The 16,061-nt window shown below is 36.7% G+C and overlaps 1 protein-coding gene across 3 annotated transcripts in view; it reads left to right on the top strand.

Annotated features, from left to right (window-relative positions):
• The first annotated feature begins 263 nt into the window (after positions 1-263).
• LOC110101779 (mediator of RNA polymerase II transcription subunit 34) overlaps positions 264-16,061 on the top strand; it is a 96,783-nt gene continuing 80,985 nt past the window's right edge. The window contains exons 1-2 of one of the 3 annotated variants that reach the window (XM_020829840.2): positions 285-422; positions 1,172-1,328. In XM_020829840.2, the coding sequence (XP_020685499.1) occupies positions 1,295-1,328 (34 nt within the window). In that variant the 5' untranslated portion in view covers positions 285-422; positions 1,172-1,294. Of the gene's footprint in view, positions 423-1,171; positions 1,329-16,061 lie in introns of all 3 variants that reach the window. The other 2 variants (XM_020829839.2, XM_020829838.2) reach the window with 2 other exon arrangements.

Here is a 16,061-nt window from a genome sequence, read left to right on the forward strand (position 1 = left end):
TTCAGAGTTCTATTTTTGAACCCTTTTTTCTTGTATTTTTTCACTCATAGAGGAGTTTTTATTTTTTAGGGTTTTTTTAGTTTTTTCTTTGATTTTGTAATTTTTTCTTACAAATCATTTATAACTTTTTATTTTTTGAAATGAAATTGAGTATATTTGCTATTATTTTTTTCGAAAAAAAAGTGTGTAAAATGAGTCTATATAATATAGGTATAATGTCCAGCGTGGCAGGGCTGAAATGGCTATTTTGTGCAATGGTGGCATGGTTGAGCATACCAGGCTGGGCTGACTCTACCCGGATTAGTAGCCCACCCCTGGTCGACCCTTCACTTACCTTACCGAGACGAATTTGTTCGACTCCATGGAGACGGACGTCGAGGAGGAGCTTCTTCTCGTGGAGGCCGAGATTCAGGAAGTTCAAGGTGACACCTTTCCCCTTGCAAAACACCTAGAGATGGTATAGTGGGACTGTTTTTTTTTTACCGACGAGGAAGCACTGTGAGGCCATTGTAACCCGTCGACCTAGTATGTAATTCAAACCAATTTACACAGGTCAACACTAGTGGGACTGATTAATTAGGTCATGGATTTGTCTTTCCAGCATATCTTCAATCATTGGCGTGTCCTCCTAACAACCTGTTTCCTCGCAGAAATTAAAATGTCTGGAATCTAATTTCGCGGTTAAGTGCTGTGAGAGAGTTCGCAGCTATGCCAACTTTTCATTTCTATTTATTTTTCAAGGGTCAAGTTGGAAGCTGGGATTGAGAATGCTTGAAAGTTAATTACACTTTTGAGTATTCATACTTAATTTTTCTTTTGGAATGTTTAATGGAAGACATGAAAATAGATCTGTTATTTGAATACCCTAGACTATATGTCTTATCTAATGATTCTGATCAGTCTTTACCATTTTGAAATGCTCCTTACTGCTTTAAAACTTCATGAGTGTCTCCTGTTACGTCCGTACTATATCTTAACATATTGGAGCCTAGAAATACAAATCTCCATCATTGGGAGACAACCTCTGCCTAGCCGCATTTAAATTTTTACTGAAGTAAGGGACTGATTGACCTATTGGCTACATCAGTAACTATACAAACACTAAATACATCATACTCTAGCACGTAAAATTTTACCGAAGTAAGCGACTGATTGACTTATTTTCTTGCAGGAAACTACTATAATTACTTGACACTGAATTATTGTTGACGGTAGGAATGCCACTACATTCGTTGCACACTCTTTATGATCACATTACTGTGTTCATTATGGCTATCATGCCCCTTCCACAAGCATGAGTATTATACATCCATTAACCACATTCATAGGTAATTCATGATGCTTATTAAGAGTTTGGGTATTTGCTTGAATGTCTTTCAATCTTCGTGGGAGCTGTCGTATGTATTTGCAAGTTAGCTGACATTGATTGAAAGGATGCTGTAGCGTTCGTGCTGTAGCGTTCGTCTCATACTGCTTGTATATGTTTGTAGGAGACTTATCACATTCACAATTTGTCCGCTGTTATTGCTTGCAAGTGAACTAGTGTATTCATTTGCAAGCTGGCTGATGTTGAGCGTAGGGAGACTACTACATACACAACTTATTCATTGTTATTGCTGCTCGTTAACATTTGCATGCATTACAAGTTTGTTGCCTCTATTTGTAGACGGTAAGCTGCATTCAGTGTTGTTTCTTTAGATATGTCGGTATGGAGGATTCATCACATTTGTTGCACATCTATTTTCATCGTTTGTAGAAGGTTAATGTGTTTTCTTGCAAGTTAACTGTAGATTGCTTATATTTATTCCAAGTTCTTTTGTATGCTCGCTGGCAAACTGCCACTTTCGTTACACATTCCCTGTTGTCTTTCACAGATGATCTACTATGTGCATCACAAATCCCTTGTTCTTTTGCATTCAAGAATTTCAGTGTTTTGCAAATTACAAATTTGCTTTAGGTTTTAGGTCCGGTTCCCTCTGATTCAATTTACAAGTTTCGTTCCCTATCAATTTTGCTTAAGTCAGGTTCCACGTTGTCTAAATTTCGGCAGGTTCCGGGTGTCTCCTTTGTTTAGGAAAATTTTTGGGAGTCATAGCTTGCCCACCACGCCAAGAGAGATGTGTATGGTCAGTGTTAGATGACACCGCGACCGTAGTATTCAATCGTACCACGTCAAGAAAAACGTGCATGAGTCTTTAAGGATACATGTGTGAAAAAATATAGTTTTTCCTGCAGACATAGAAGCTCATACACCATCACTTATGTTTTACCTTGTCACACTAAGAAAATCACGCACAAGACTCACCTGACTCACCGCTTGCGTCACACCGGGTTCCCTCTCACCACTCTAAAAAAATCGTGCATAGGTTGCCCCCCGATGCATTGCGAGCATTGAAAATGGGATTTGAGGGCTTTCTGAGTTTGGTGCATTATACCTTAGCGAGAGTCGACGATAGGATCAATGTCGATGTCGAGGGCACGAAGATCGAGGCACAAATTTCTTTTCTTCCCCTATTTTTCTCTTTTATTTTTCTTGTTTTTTTTTTAAAACCCTCTCTTTTTGTGTTTTCTTCTTTCTTCTTTTTTTAAATAATAGAGCGATAGGGAGTTGCTGTTGTTAAGTAGTTTTGAGAGAGGGAGCTTGTAGTTGGTTTCTGCAGTTGGGGAGGATGCTAGAGGAGTGAAGGTTGCTTTCTAGAGTGTGAAGGTGGAGATGCTTTTTGATTGCTGGTGTGTGAGGATTTTAATATTTGAAGTTGTTGAGAGCAAGATCAGGAGGCTAAGAGGAATTGGCTTGCTGTGGTTGACTGTAGCAGAGGGATCGGTCAGATGGGATCAGAGTAAGTTGGAGCTTGCGGACGGGATTAAGGCTGGGCCAGTTGGGTTTGGTTTGATTGGGGGGTCAACGTGCGGTTCAGAGGATTTTAATGTGTGAAGTTGTTGGTGTGGTTGGGTCGAGCGAGGTTCCATCGAGACTGAAGGCAGGCGGCAGGTTGCTGTAAGGAGTGGGATTGGAGCAGGAGTGCAAGCGGGAGGATTAGTTGGATATTTGGGATTGAGTGATGGAATTAGCTATAGTGTTTTAACGGGTGAAACACAAAGGTCTGGGGGTCTTGTTCACAGGAGGTTGGTCGGTCAGACGAATGAAGTTCGATAAAGAGTGAAAGTGGAAGATGCATAAACGAACGAAGTGAGGCCAAGATTTGAGCAGAAAATCGGGGAAGTGAACCGCAGAATAGATACGAGTATTTTTTAGTTGATTTGATTTTTTTTTTTATTTTAATTATTACTAATGATAATAATGATATTATTATTATTATTATTATTATTATAAAATAACAATAAAATGAGAGAAAATTTCATTTTTAGTCTCGATGCATGAGTTGTCACCTCGGGATCCATGTTGATTTTCTTGCGAGGCGTTTGGTTGGCGATATTACAATCATTTTTAGACGACTTTGGTGTTTTGAGCATAATGACAAAGTCTGTTCTGCGATTGGACATCGTCTGGGTAGGGTTGCACATTATTTTCGCGTGTCGGTCATCGAGGGGCCCCCTTTTTGGTAAATTTGACGCTTCGAGCGCAAAAGCGCAGTCCGTTCGGAGGTCGTTTGACCACTTAAGTGACGTGTCGCGCTCGCCGACTGTCAATTTAGTCAACAAATTCACCCATTTTTTTACATTTCTTTGTGTACGGGTCAACAATAAGTATCATGGGTCATGTAGGCCTTCAATTATGGTAGCATTGATCTTGATCCTTTGAGTAGGATCATTGTGATTGTCATTGGTATGATCATGATAAGCATTAGATGCTCTAAGTATGATTGTCATCTATTTGTCATGTCCTTGGTGAGGATGGTTTTAAGAAGTAATGTTGTTACAAGCATGATTTTGATAAGTAAGGTTAAGATAACTGGCATATGCAGGATGGGTGGATTGTGTTGATTGGTCACATCTAAATCTTCTAATATGTTATAAAACATTCTAGAACTAATTCTAGTGCCAGGTGGAGGGTCTTATGAGATAAAAACTAATAACATATATGCATAATATGCAAACAAGTTTATTTGAATCAATTAATAACATATGTTGTTGCAAAAAGTGCCCATTTTCCTCCACTGTAAAAATTTAGTTCAGTGCATGTAAGCATGCAAGAAAAAGTTGTGCTTAAGATCATATTGTAAGAAGCATGATAATATTTGGTGAAGCACCCAGTTCACTCATATGTATGGTAAAATGTAGGATTGAGGCTATAAGCTAATTTAAGTGGAGGTTAACTAATTATTTGCTCATTTAGAGTTGTAAGTTTGCCACAGTTATATTATTTTTCTAATTAATGTAGAACTAGCATGTGAAGACTTGCATTATGAAATTAAAGACAAACTGAATTTAAAATCTGCAAGCTATTAATCCACAAATAACAATTAATTACAACCAAAGTTCTAGAATTCAAGAAGGATAAATCAAATCAATAACTTAGCAAACATGGTTGGCAAAAAAGTCCAACATTTAACATTGATTAGTCACTACAAGAACCATATACTCAATGATTTAAGAAGCTAGCGGATTTAAATTATCATGAAAATAGTGATGCCACAGAGAATTGGACTTCAAAGATGTCTACTTAAGTGTATGAAGTAAGAGTAGAAAGACTTAGCTATTTGCGTCACAGAGAAGCTTCCTTCAGATGTGGTGTGGTCTCGACTGGTTGATCTTCAAAGGGTTGCCCCGTAGGGCTTTCCTTGTGTCTTGCTTAACAGTGGAGAAGAAGAGATGCTGGCCGAAATCTGGAAGGAGGGAGGCCACGATTTTTGCTATTTGGGAGAGATTAGGAATGATGTGATGTTAATTAGAGTGATGGAGCTTCGGGGAATGGGAGAGAGTGGGGTTGGAAAATGAAAAAAATAGTTTTGAAAAGGGAAAAAGTTAAAGTGAACTTTGAAATTAATTGGTCAACTTCTCATTATTTCAGATGGAGAGTTCCAAGAGTGGGTCAACCATTGGGAAAGAGAAGGGGTTGTGGCTTTTCTAATTCCCAATTAATTTTGAAATTGAATGGAAGGAGAGGAGTAAATCCTGAATTTAGAATTCTAAGAGACAAGTGGGGTCCAATTGGAATCCCAAAGGTCAAAATTTCAGATTTGGAAATTTTGGATTGGGGACTTGGATGGGAAGGTGATCTTGCCATGGGCGGTGAAGGGGAAGTGGTGGCTAGCCGAGAGAGGGAAGGAGGGGGGGGGGGGGGGTGACCGCCGGCTTGGGGGGAAGGGGGGGGGGGGGTGCTGACCGACGGCTATGGAGGAAGGAGGGAAAGGTGAAGAGATACATGGGGTAAACCTAAAGCTCACCTTAATGGGCTATTGGGTACTTCATTTGCCTTTTCCTAAGGCTTTATGACATCACCACACTTACTCTCACACACAAGAGAAGATGACTGAAATCATAATTCATTCAAAATAATCATTATCCCAATGGTGGGGGGGGGGAGAAGGTAGAGTCATATATATAGGCTCAACCACATGACAATATAAAAGACATAAATACCCTTGGGCTTATAACATAACATTTCCCTCAAGTGAGGAAAAAAAAAGGAAAAGTTCACAAATTAAATTAAATAACATACAACACACACAACTAATAATATAACGACTCAATCGTGGTCGTCAATCTATGACCCCTTCTATGATAATCCTTTCATGCCTTGATGTCCCCATCATTCTCCCAAGGTGGGAGAGATCTCGACCTCGTTGAGTAGACGTCATATGAACTCTCGTGCAACTCTAATATATCTGGACCAATCTTCTGCAACTCCTTATGATCTAGCTAAGCATTCTCTGTCTTGGGCTTACTTTTCCACTTAACTAGATATCTTCTCTATTCACCTTCCTTTGTGAAAATGATTTCATCACTTAAGATCATGTCAATTTTATTTGTATTGGGTGATTTGGATAAATTAGGAATTGGAGGTAGGCTAGGGTGGTCACAAGGTGGGATCACACAAGGCTCAGAATGTAGTGGATTGGGTGGGTTAAAATTGTCTCTCATAGGCTACTAAATCCTCAATGTTAAAGGAGGTACTTATGCAAAAATTTGCAGCAGATGCAACGCGTAAGCATTATCATTGATTTTCTTTATCACCTTGACAGGTCCAACGCTTTTGGCATGCTGTTTCTTAATAGTTCCTTTTGAGAACTACTCCAGACAATCCAAACTATCACAGAATCACCCATCTCAAATGTTTTAAATCTTTTTTTAAGATCTGTATGAAGTTTGTAGCTTGTAGTATTTTGTTTAATTCGGGTTGTAATTTCTTTATGTAAGTCATTCAAATATGATGCAAATGTGAATGCAAACATAGATACTCTATACTTAAGACACATACGGACAAGATCTAAAGGTTGCCTAGGCTTGTATCTATAAACAATCTCTGTAGGACTCAGGCCAGTGGTGCGGTTCATCAAGTTATTGTAGACAAATTCAGCAATAGGAAGTTTGGAATTTCAATCTCCAACATGCTCACCAACTAGGGTCCTACAAAAGTTTCTTAAACTCCTATCGACCACTTTAGTTTAGCCATCAGTCTGGGTGTGAAAAGTTGTGGAGAATTGAAGCTTTGTACCAATTTGCAGCCATAAGATTTTCCAGAAATAGCTTATGAATTTGACATCCCTTTTAGACACGATGGGTTTGGGTAACTCATGTAGTCTAACCATCTTTTGTTTAATCTCATCAAAGGCTCTGGTGGCAGCCACAGACCATTGAAATTTTCCTTTCCTCGGACAATCAGTGATGAGGGAGACAATAGAGCTGATGTTCCTAATGAACCTCATATAAAAAGTAGCTAAGCCATGGAAACTCCCAACTTCTGAATGTTTATGGGAACAGCCCATTCAACTATGGCTTTCACTTTCTCGGGGTTAGCAAAAACCCCACAGGCTGAAACTATGAAGCCCAAACGCATAACCTAGTTAGTGAGGACGATGCATTTCTTAGGAGTAATATATAGATGTTTCTTCCTGAGAACCTCACATACTTGGTTGAGATTGTCTAAGTGCTGACTATAGATAAGAATTTTATTGAAATAGATGACAACAAATTTACCCATGAAGGATTTTAGTACTTGGGTCATGACTCTCATGAAAGTACTCGGGGCATTACTCAATCCGAATGGCATGACCAACCACTCATAGAGACCATCCTTCTTCTTGATTATCTTTCACTCATCCCCAAGATGAATCCTGATCTGTTGGTATCCACTCTTAAGATCGATTTTAGAGAATAGAGTTGCTCCAGATATCATATCCAATATGTCATCCAGTCTAGGGATAGGGAAAAGATACTTGATAGTGATTTTGTTGATAACATGACTATCAACACACATCCTTCATGTACCATCTTTCTTAGGGTAAGAAGGGCTGATACAACAAAAGGACTAAGACTCTTCTTGATGAAACCCCTCTGTAGGAGTTCATCCACCTGCCTCTTGAGCTCAACATGCTTAGTGCGATTCATACGGTAATAAGACAAGTTGGGGAGGGAAGCACCTGGGATAAGGTCAATGATATGTTGTATATCCCTCAACGGTGGTAAATGGTTAGGAATTCATCAGGAAAAAATATCAGAAAAGATGGGAAGGACCTCCTGAGAAATGGGCCTATCAGGCTCCTCAGTAATCTCATGACACAAGGCATAGAAGGGTGTGTCTTGGGCCACAAAGGAATAAATAATCTTGGCAGACACAAAGTTGAACCCTTTATTAGGCTTCACATGATTGGATTTAGGTTCATCCTTAGACTTTGGCTGGCTAGGCAAGAGCTTGATCTTCTTGCCACCATGTTTAAACACAACATGTTTGAAAGACATAAATGTGGACATCATTATCAAAAAGCCAGGGGCTACTCAAGATAACCTGACCCACATCCATAATGAGGATATCACACCAAACATTCTCCTTATAATCAGAAAAAGAGATGTGTATGAGCCTTCGTTCTTTCACCTCCAAGGCAGTGAAGTTGACCCAAGCTATCTTATATGGATTGGGGTAGTGAACAACAGACAAGGCAAGATGGGTCACCGTGCTAGAGGACAGAATATTGATGCAACTGCCATTATAGATGATAACTTTGCAATTTTTATCTTTCAGGTTGATGTAGGTGTTTAGGGTATTCTGTGCATTCAGGAAACTAAATGGGTTGGAGTATCAAAGGAAAATTAATGGATCTTGGAATATAAAAGAAGCTAGTCCATTAAATTAAAATTAGGATATGATCTTGGAATATAGGTTCGTCTATAGAAAAATTAATGTAATTAATAGATTTATTATTCATAGAAAGATAAATATTATGTGCATTTAGAAAACTAAATGGGTTGGAGAGAAGGCTAAGGAGATTGATAGTTTAGAATTTAAACTATGGTATATAGGTAGGAGTCGTACTAGAAATGATGTAGGTGTGATTATAGATAAGAGTTTGAACGATAATGTTATAAAAATTAATAGAATTTGAGACAGAATTATAATTTTAAAGATTGTTGTTGATGCTAAGATTATTAATATTATAAGTACTTATGCTCATCAAGTATGTTTTTATATGTGTTCAAAATTAAAAATTTGAAATTACTTAGATAAATTAATACAAAAGACACCTAAAAAGAGTTTTTATTGGAGAAAATTTAAATAAACATGTTGGTAGAGAGGTGGATGTTTTTAAAAGCATGCATGGTGACCATGAGTTTAGAACAATGAAGGTGGTAAGACCATATTAGATTTTTCTATAGCGTATAATTTTTTAATTGCTAATACCTTATTTAAGAAAAGAGATGAGCATCTCATCACATATAAGAATGAATATAGTAATTCTCAAATTGATTCTTATAAGAAAATTAGATCATTTCGATTGCAAAGATTGTAAAATTATTCCGAGTGAAAGTTTATGTACCTAATATCGCTTATTTGTTTTGAACTTTAAGATAAAGGGGCATAAACTAAAAAATAAAATAAAGTGATATTCTAGGATTAGATTGGGGCATTTAAGGAATATTAATAAAAATATTTTTGAGAGTATGATTTTATATTTTAAGATTTTGTCTGTATATAAGGATGCTAATTTTATGTGGAAAAAAATGACTAGTGATATTGAGAAAATTGCAAGTGATGTGCTTGGAGTATTAAAATGAAAATCTTCTAATAGTAAAAATAGTTTCTAGTGGAATCTAAATATGCAAAAAAAAGATAAAAAATAAAAAATTTGTTATTAAAATTAATTTAAATGTAAAATTTTTGATAATTGAGAAAGATATAAAGAGGTATGTAAGAAATCTTATAAAATAATATGCGTTGCAAAGATTTTACATTTTAATGATTTATATAATAGATTAGATACTAAAGAGCGAGAAATATATATGTATAAGTTAGCCAAACAAAGAGATATAAGTAGTAAGGATTTAGTTTATGTGAAGCGTATTAAGAATGAAGATAAAAAAATACTTTTCTTAGAAGATGATATTCAACAAAGGTGGATGAAATATTTTGCTAAGCTTTTTAATGAAGAATGCGAGAATACGATTGACTTTAGTGACCTTAGCATCCTAAATGAAAATGAAGATTTTTGTTTTTATCTGCATATTAGTAATATCGAAGTTAGAGAGGCTTTAAAGAAAATAAAGTGTGGAAAAGCTGTTGGACCTGATGATATTCCAAGAGTGGCGTGGAAATTCTTAGGAGATGAAGGAATTTCTTGGTTTATTAAACTTTTTAATACTATTTTGATGACTAAAAAGATGCCAGATGAGTGGAGAATGAGTGAGTTGATTTATATTTTTAAGAATAATGGTGATGCACAAGATTGTGCATATTTTAGAGGAATTGAGTTTATGTGTCATAATTTAAAACTAGTGAAGCGGGTTATGAAGTGTAGGTTGAGGTGTGTTACTAATGTTTCTCAAAATCAATTTGGATTCATGCTGGGTAGGTCTACTATTGAAGCTACATTTATTGAGAGGTTTGATGGAGAAATATAGAGAATAAGGAGGATCTACATATGATATTTATTGATTTAGAGAAATAATATGATAAAGTTTCAAAAGAATTGCTATGAAAAAATCTTGAAATGAAAGACGTTAATAATGCTTATATTCAAATCATTAAAGATATGTATGCAGTAGCTATTACTTGTGTTCAAACACAAGGTGGTTTGACCAAGTATATTCCTATTTCAGTTGGATTACATCAAGGATCAGCCTTAGGCACATATCTTTTTGCTTTAGTCATGGATGTTCTCACTAGACATTTACAAGAGGATATGCCCTTGTGTATGCTTTTTGCTGATGATATTCTTCTTGTTGATAAAACTATAAATGGAGTTGAAGGTAAACTTGAATTAGAGGTCAACCTTAAAGTTTAAAGGTTTTCGCTTGAGTAGATCTTAAACTGAATATATGGAGTGTAATTTTAGTAGTAATAGACCTCGTGGAGGGATTGTGATATCTTAGATTTATTGTTCAGAGTGCTGGTGAAATAAATGGAGATATTATTAGTAGAATTCAAGTTGGATGGTTGAAGTGGAGGAATGTATCGGGCATATTGTGTGATAGAAAAGTACCCCTCAAACTTATGGGAAAATTCTATAAAGATGGTGGTGAGACTTGCAATGCTTTATGGTGCAGAATGTTGGTCATTAAATGAGAAGCATAAACATATGTTAAGTGTTGCAGAGATGAGGATGCTCAAGTGGATGAGTAGATTTACCTTTAGAGACAGGACACGAAATGAGCATATACGTGAAAAGGTTGGAGTAGCTCCAGTGGAAGATAAGATTAGAGAGAGTTGCCTTAGATGGTTTGGTCACATAAAACGACGGCCTTCTGATGATCAGGTTAGGAAATTAGAGGTATTAGATTTGACTTATATTAAAGAAGGTAGAGGTAGACCTAAAAAGAATTGGTTAGAAATATTAGAAATGATATTTCTTTATTAGATTTAAATGAGAATTTGACTTCTAACATAACACAATGGAGAAAAAGGATTCATGTAGTCGGCACCATGTTGTGGAATAAAGGCTTTATGTTGTTCTTGTCCTAGCTTGGTGTAGGTGTGAAAAATGGAAGTCCTACGCTAGTCATCAACTTGTAGTGGGTGTGACAGTGCACATCTCACCACACATATAGGGACACCTATCTTGATGTTCTTTAAGAGGGGAGCATTCGAATCATGCATGTGGTACTCATGGTCCTGCCTAGTTTGATGGGCACGGTCGGGGCCATGGGGGTGTCCCTCATATGCATGATGAGCCTCATGACCGTGCATATGTTTTGGAAAACGAGGTAGGTTTCACTTGTGCCTAGGTTGCTGAGGTGGGTAAGGGGCATGGCAGTGTCCCTCATTATGGTCCAAATCATCTCCAATCAAGGAGGGTGGCCTAGCTGGTGTGTAAAGAGAGGGTAGGATCCTAAATCTATCAAGGTTGTCAAGGCATTCCGTTGTGAGCCGACGAAATTCAATAGCATCAGCTTGGTCAGCCCTAACTTGTTGGGTTAAGTTGCCTATTTGACCTTCCAAAATATCTGGAGTTCATCGCAACTGTTCAGGGTCCATAGGATGACAACTAGGTGACACACTAGATGTTAAAGGAAAGTGGACAACACCTAAACTTTGCAAACAAAATAACACACAAGTAAGGTCAATGGTATGTTATGTAGAAATGCAACTAGAGGCTAAAATGAAGGTAAATAGGATGAATCCTACTAGCACATGCAACTAGGGTAAACCTCTTTGATACCAAATGATGTATGACTAGCATGTGAAGACTTGTATTATGAAATTAAACACAAGTTGAATTTAAAATCAGCAAGCTATTAACCATTGTGTACGTAAAATAAACTTCAAAACAAGTAAGAAAGACAATCCACAAATAACAATTAACCACAACCTAAGTTTTAGAATTTTAGAAGGATAAATCAAATCAATAACTTAGCTAATATGGGTTGGCAAAAAAAAAAAAATTCAACATTTAACATAGATTAATCACTACAAGAATCATATACTCAAAGATTTAAGAAGCTAACATATTTAAATTATCATGAAAATAGTGATGCCACAGAGAATTGGACTTCAAAGATGTCTACTTAAGTGTATGAAGTAAGAGTAGAAAGACTTAGCTATTTGCGTCACAGAGAAGCTTCCTTTAGATGTGGTGTGGTCTCGACCAGTTGATCTTCAAAGGGTTGCTCTGTAGTGCTTTCCTTGTGTCTTACTTCCCAGTGGAGAAGAAGAGATGCTGGTCGAGATCTGGAAGAAGGGAGGCCACAATTTTTGCTATTTGGGGGTGATTAAGAATGGTGTGAGGTTAATTAGAGTGATGGGGCTTAGGGGAAGGGGAGAGAGTGGGGTTGGAAAATGGAAAAATAGTTTTGAAAAGGGGAAAAGTTAAAATGAACTTTGCAATTAATGGGTCAACTTCCCATGAATTAACATGGAGAGTTCCAAAAGTGGGTCAACCATGGGAAAAGATAAGGCGTAGTGTCTTTTCTAATTCCCAACTAATTTTGAAAATGAAAGGAAAGGAGTAACTTCTGAATTCAGAATTCCAAGAAGCAAGTTGGGTCCAATTGGAATCCCAAAGGTCAAAATTTCAGATATGGAAATTTTGGATTGGGGACTTGGATGGGGAGGTGGGCTTGTTGTTGGCGGTGGAAGGGGAAGTGGTGGCTGGCCGAGAGAGGGAAGGAAAAGGAGGGAAAGGGGAAGAGATACATGGGGGAAACCTAGAGCTCGTCTTAATGGGCTGTTGGGTACTTCATTTGCCTTCTCCTAAGGCTTCACCACTCCACCACACCCCCTCTCACACAAGAGATGAGGGCTGAAATCAAAATTCATTCAAAATAATCATATATAGGCTCCGCCACATGACAAGACAAAAGACACAAATGCTCTGGGGCTTACAACATAACATTTCCCTCAAGTGAGGAAAAAAAAGGAAATGTTCATAAACTAAATTAAATCACTTACAACAACTAATAATATAACAACTCAATCGTGACCGTCGATCTACGACCCCTTCTATGATAAACCTTTCATGCCTTGATGTCTCCATCACTAACATCTATTGTAATCACAGTTGGGTGAAATTCAGGAATATGAGATCTCTTTGTAATTAGTTGATCTCCCTACAGTTGTTAGTGGTTACAGATGTTGGTGAGTGGGTGGTGATGAAATCTAGTGCTTCCGTGAATGAATTAATGTTGTGCTTGAACTGTCATTTAAAGAAATATCCAGTGTTTAAGAGATGTCGTCTTGATGTTTTTGCAATTACCAAAGAAGAACAGAAATGTAGTAGTGCTAGGCTTTGCATGTGCGCTGTCTGCATGCAAGGAGATGTACGAGATGCATGATCATGAAACAATGTGGTGTGGATGTCACATTATTTTCATGATTAAGTGTGCAAGGGGAGATACACCTTGGATGAACATACCAAAACAGGCTTGAAAACTGATGTTTTTGGGGTATTTGATGAGACAAAAGCAATTATGTCTTGCGGGCAATGGCCACCAGGAATGGCGAGCAAAAGATGTTATATGCATATGCAGGATATATGTATGAGGGATTTTGTCACATGAGGTTTGGATGTAGAGGACAAACTCTTTTTTGTAATGCTAGGATGAGTGGAAGGGATGGTTGCAAAAGTTCTGGGATTGGGATTATGGGTTAGTGTGTGTGGAAAGCAGGATCATGCATGATTTGTGGATAAGCTGCTTGCTTTTTCTGGGTTGTTATTAATGGATTTTTGGGTGCATGGGTTTGAGACAAGATTAAGAGAGTGGCATATAGGCACATGCATGTGGGCATGCTTGATGTCTGTTGCGAGGGCTCAAAGTGGGTGAGTAGATGACATATAGGGTTATGCTTGGACTAATAGCAAGCTCATATACCAAAATTGGCAAAGGGGAAGACGAAAACTTTACATCATAAAGTTTGAAGTGAACTAAGTACATAACTTGGATCTTGTGAGCACTTAATTTACCACAAATAGTTCCTTTCATTCAATTATTAATTGGTAATTAATTTGTTTCTCATCATGAATCCCTATTTATAGAAATAAAGTTTTTTAAATTCAATACTAATTCTAATAGATTTTAAAATTTAAAATGTCTTATCCATTAGAAGATAAAAAGATAATAAAATAATTTAAATTTAAAATTTTTTGAGAAAATTCTAACATATTTAGTATGTGGTTAAAAAAGCTTTAATATAGATCTATTATAACCTAATTTGATTTCTTATAAGTGCACTATGGCTATAGACTTTTGCGGACCAATGTGGCTTATTTGAAGGCCTATTTTTTTGAAACAATACATATAGCAATTTTATTAATAAAGAAGAAAATACAAACTAAATGATAGCTATTCTATCAAAATCTTCCTTTATCAAAGAGATAAAAGAGGAAGGAAGATCATTATGAAAAAGGTCCCAAAAGAAACTACCTCTCAAAGCATAGGCTGCCCCAAAGTCCGCAATCTTATTTTACTTTCTAGAAATACAATGAAAAATGATACACTTAAAATCATGTAAAAAGAAAAAATGTACTGAGGTAGAATTAACTTTAAGCAGGAAATGATCATTCAACGATTTGTGCAATAACTTGATAACATTAATGTTATCCCCTTCAATGCAAATGCCTTAAGATTATGTCATCCAGTTTTCTAAAGTTTCTTTTAGAGAAAGAATAGCTTTGAATTCCGGTTGAGCAACATCCCAGTGGTATAATTGTTTTCCAAAAGTAAATAAAAATCTTCCTTTGTCATCACAAATAACTCCAATTCCAGCACAATTTGAGCTAAGCAACGAAGCATCTAAATTTACTTTAATCCATTTTGAAGGAGGGGTGCCAAAATTTGCAATTAAGTTTATTGAATTGATTAACACCCCAATTATCCAAAATAGAATATAAATATGGCTTGATTACAACAACAACGACAACAACAACAACATTAAGCCTTTATCCCACGACGTGGGGTCGGCTACATGAATCATTTTTCTCCATTGTGTCCTATTAAAAGTCAAATTCTCTTTTAAATCTAATAAAGAAAGGTCATTCTTAATATTATCTAACCAAGTCTTTTTAGGTCTGCCTCTACCTTTCTTAACATAAGTCAAATCTAATATTTCTACTCTCCTAATCAGGTCATCGGAAGGACGCCGTTTTATGTGACCAAACCATCTAAGGTGACTCTCTCTAATCTTATCTTCTACTGGAGCTACTCCAACCTTCTCACATATATGCTCATTTTGTATCCTATCTCTAAGGGTAAAGCCACTCATCCATCTGAGCATCCTCATCTCAGCCACACTTAACTTAGTATTATGCTTCTATTTTAATAGCCAACATTCGACACCATAAAGCATTGCAGGCCTCACTACCATCTCATAGAATTTTCCCTTAAGTTTGAGGGATACTTTTCTATCACACAACAAGCCCGATGCATCCTCCACTTCATCCATCCAACTTGAATTCTGCTGATAATATCCCCATCTATTTCACCATCACTCTGAATAATAGATCCAATATATCTAAAACATGTACTTATTAATGATTTGACCGCCCAAAGTCACAATCCCCTCACTAGGTCTATTACTACTAAAATTACACTCAATATATTCCGTTTTAGATCTACTCAAGCGAAAGCCTTTAGACTCTAAGGTTGTCCTCCATAATTCAAGTTTACCTTCAACTCCCTCTCTAGTTTTATCAACAAGAAGAATATCATCAGCAAAAAGCATACACCAAGGTACATCCTCTTACAAATGTCTAGTGAGAACATCCATGACTAATGCAAAAAGATATGAGCTTAAGGCTGATCCTTGATGTAACCTAACTGAAATAGGGAAATACTTGATCAAACCACCTTGTGTTTGAACACAAGTGATAGCTCCTGCATACATATCTTTAATGATTTGAATATAAGCGTTATTAACTCATTTTTTTTCAAGAACTCTCCATAGCTTTCTCTTGAAACTTTATTATATGAGTTTTCTAATTCAATAAATATCATATGTAGATCCTCCTTAT

The sequence above is a fragment of the Dendrobium catenatum genome, unplaced genomic scaffold, assembly GCF_001605985.2.
Source record: "Dendrobium catenatum unplaced genomic scaffold, ASM160598v2 original_scaffold_67303, whole genome shotgun sequence".
In the NCBI taxonomy this organism is placed as follows: Eukaryota; Viridiplantae; Streptophyta; class Magnoliopsida; order Asparagales; family Orchidaceae; genus Dendrobium; species Dendrobium catenatum.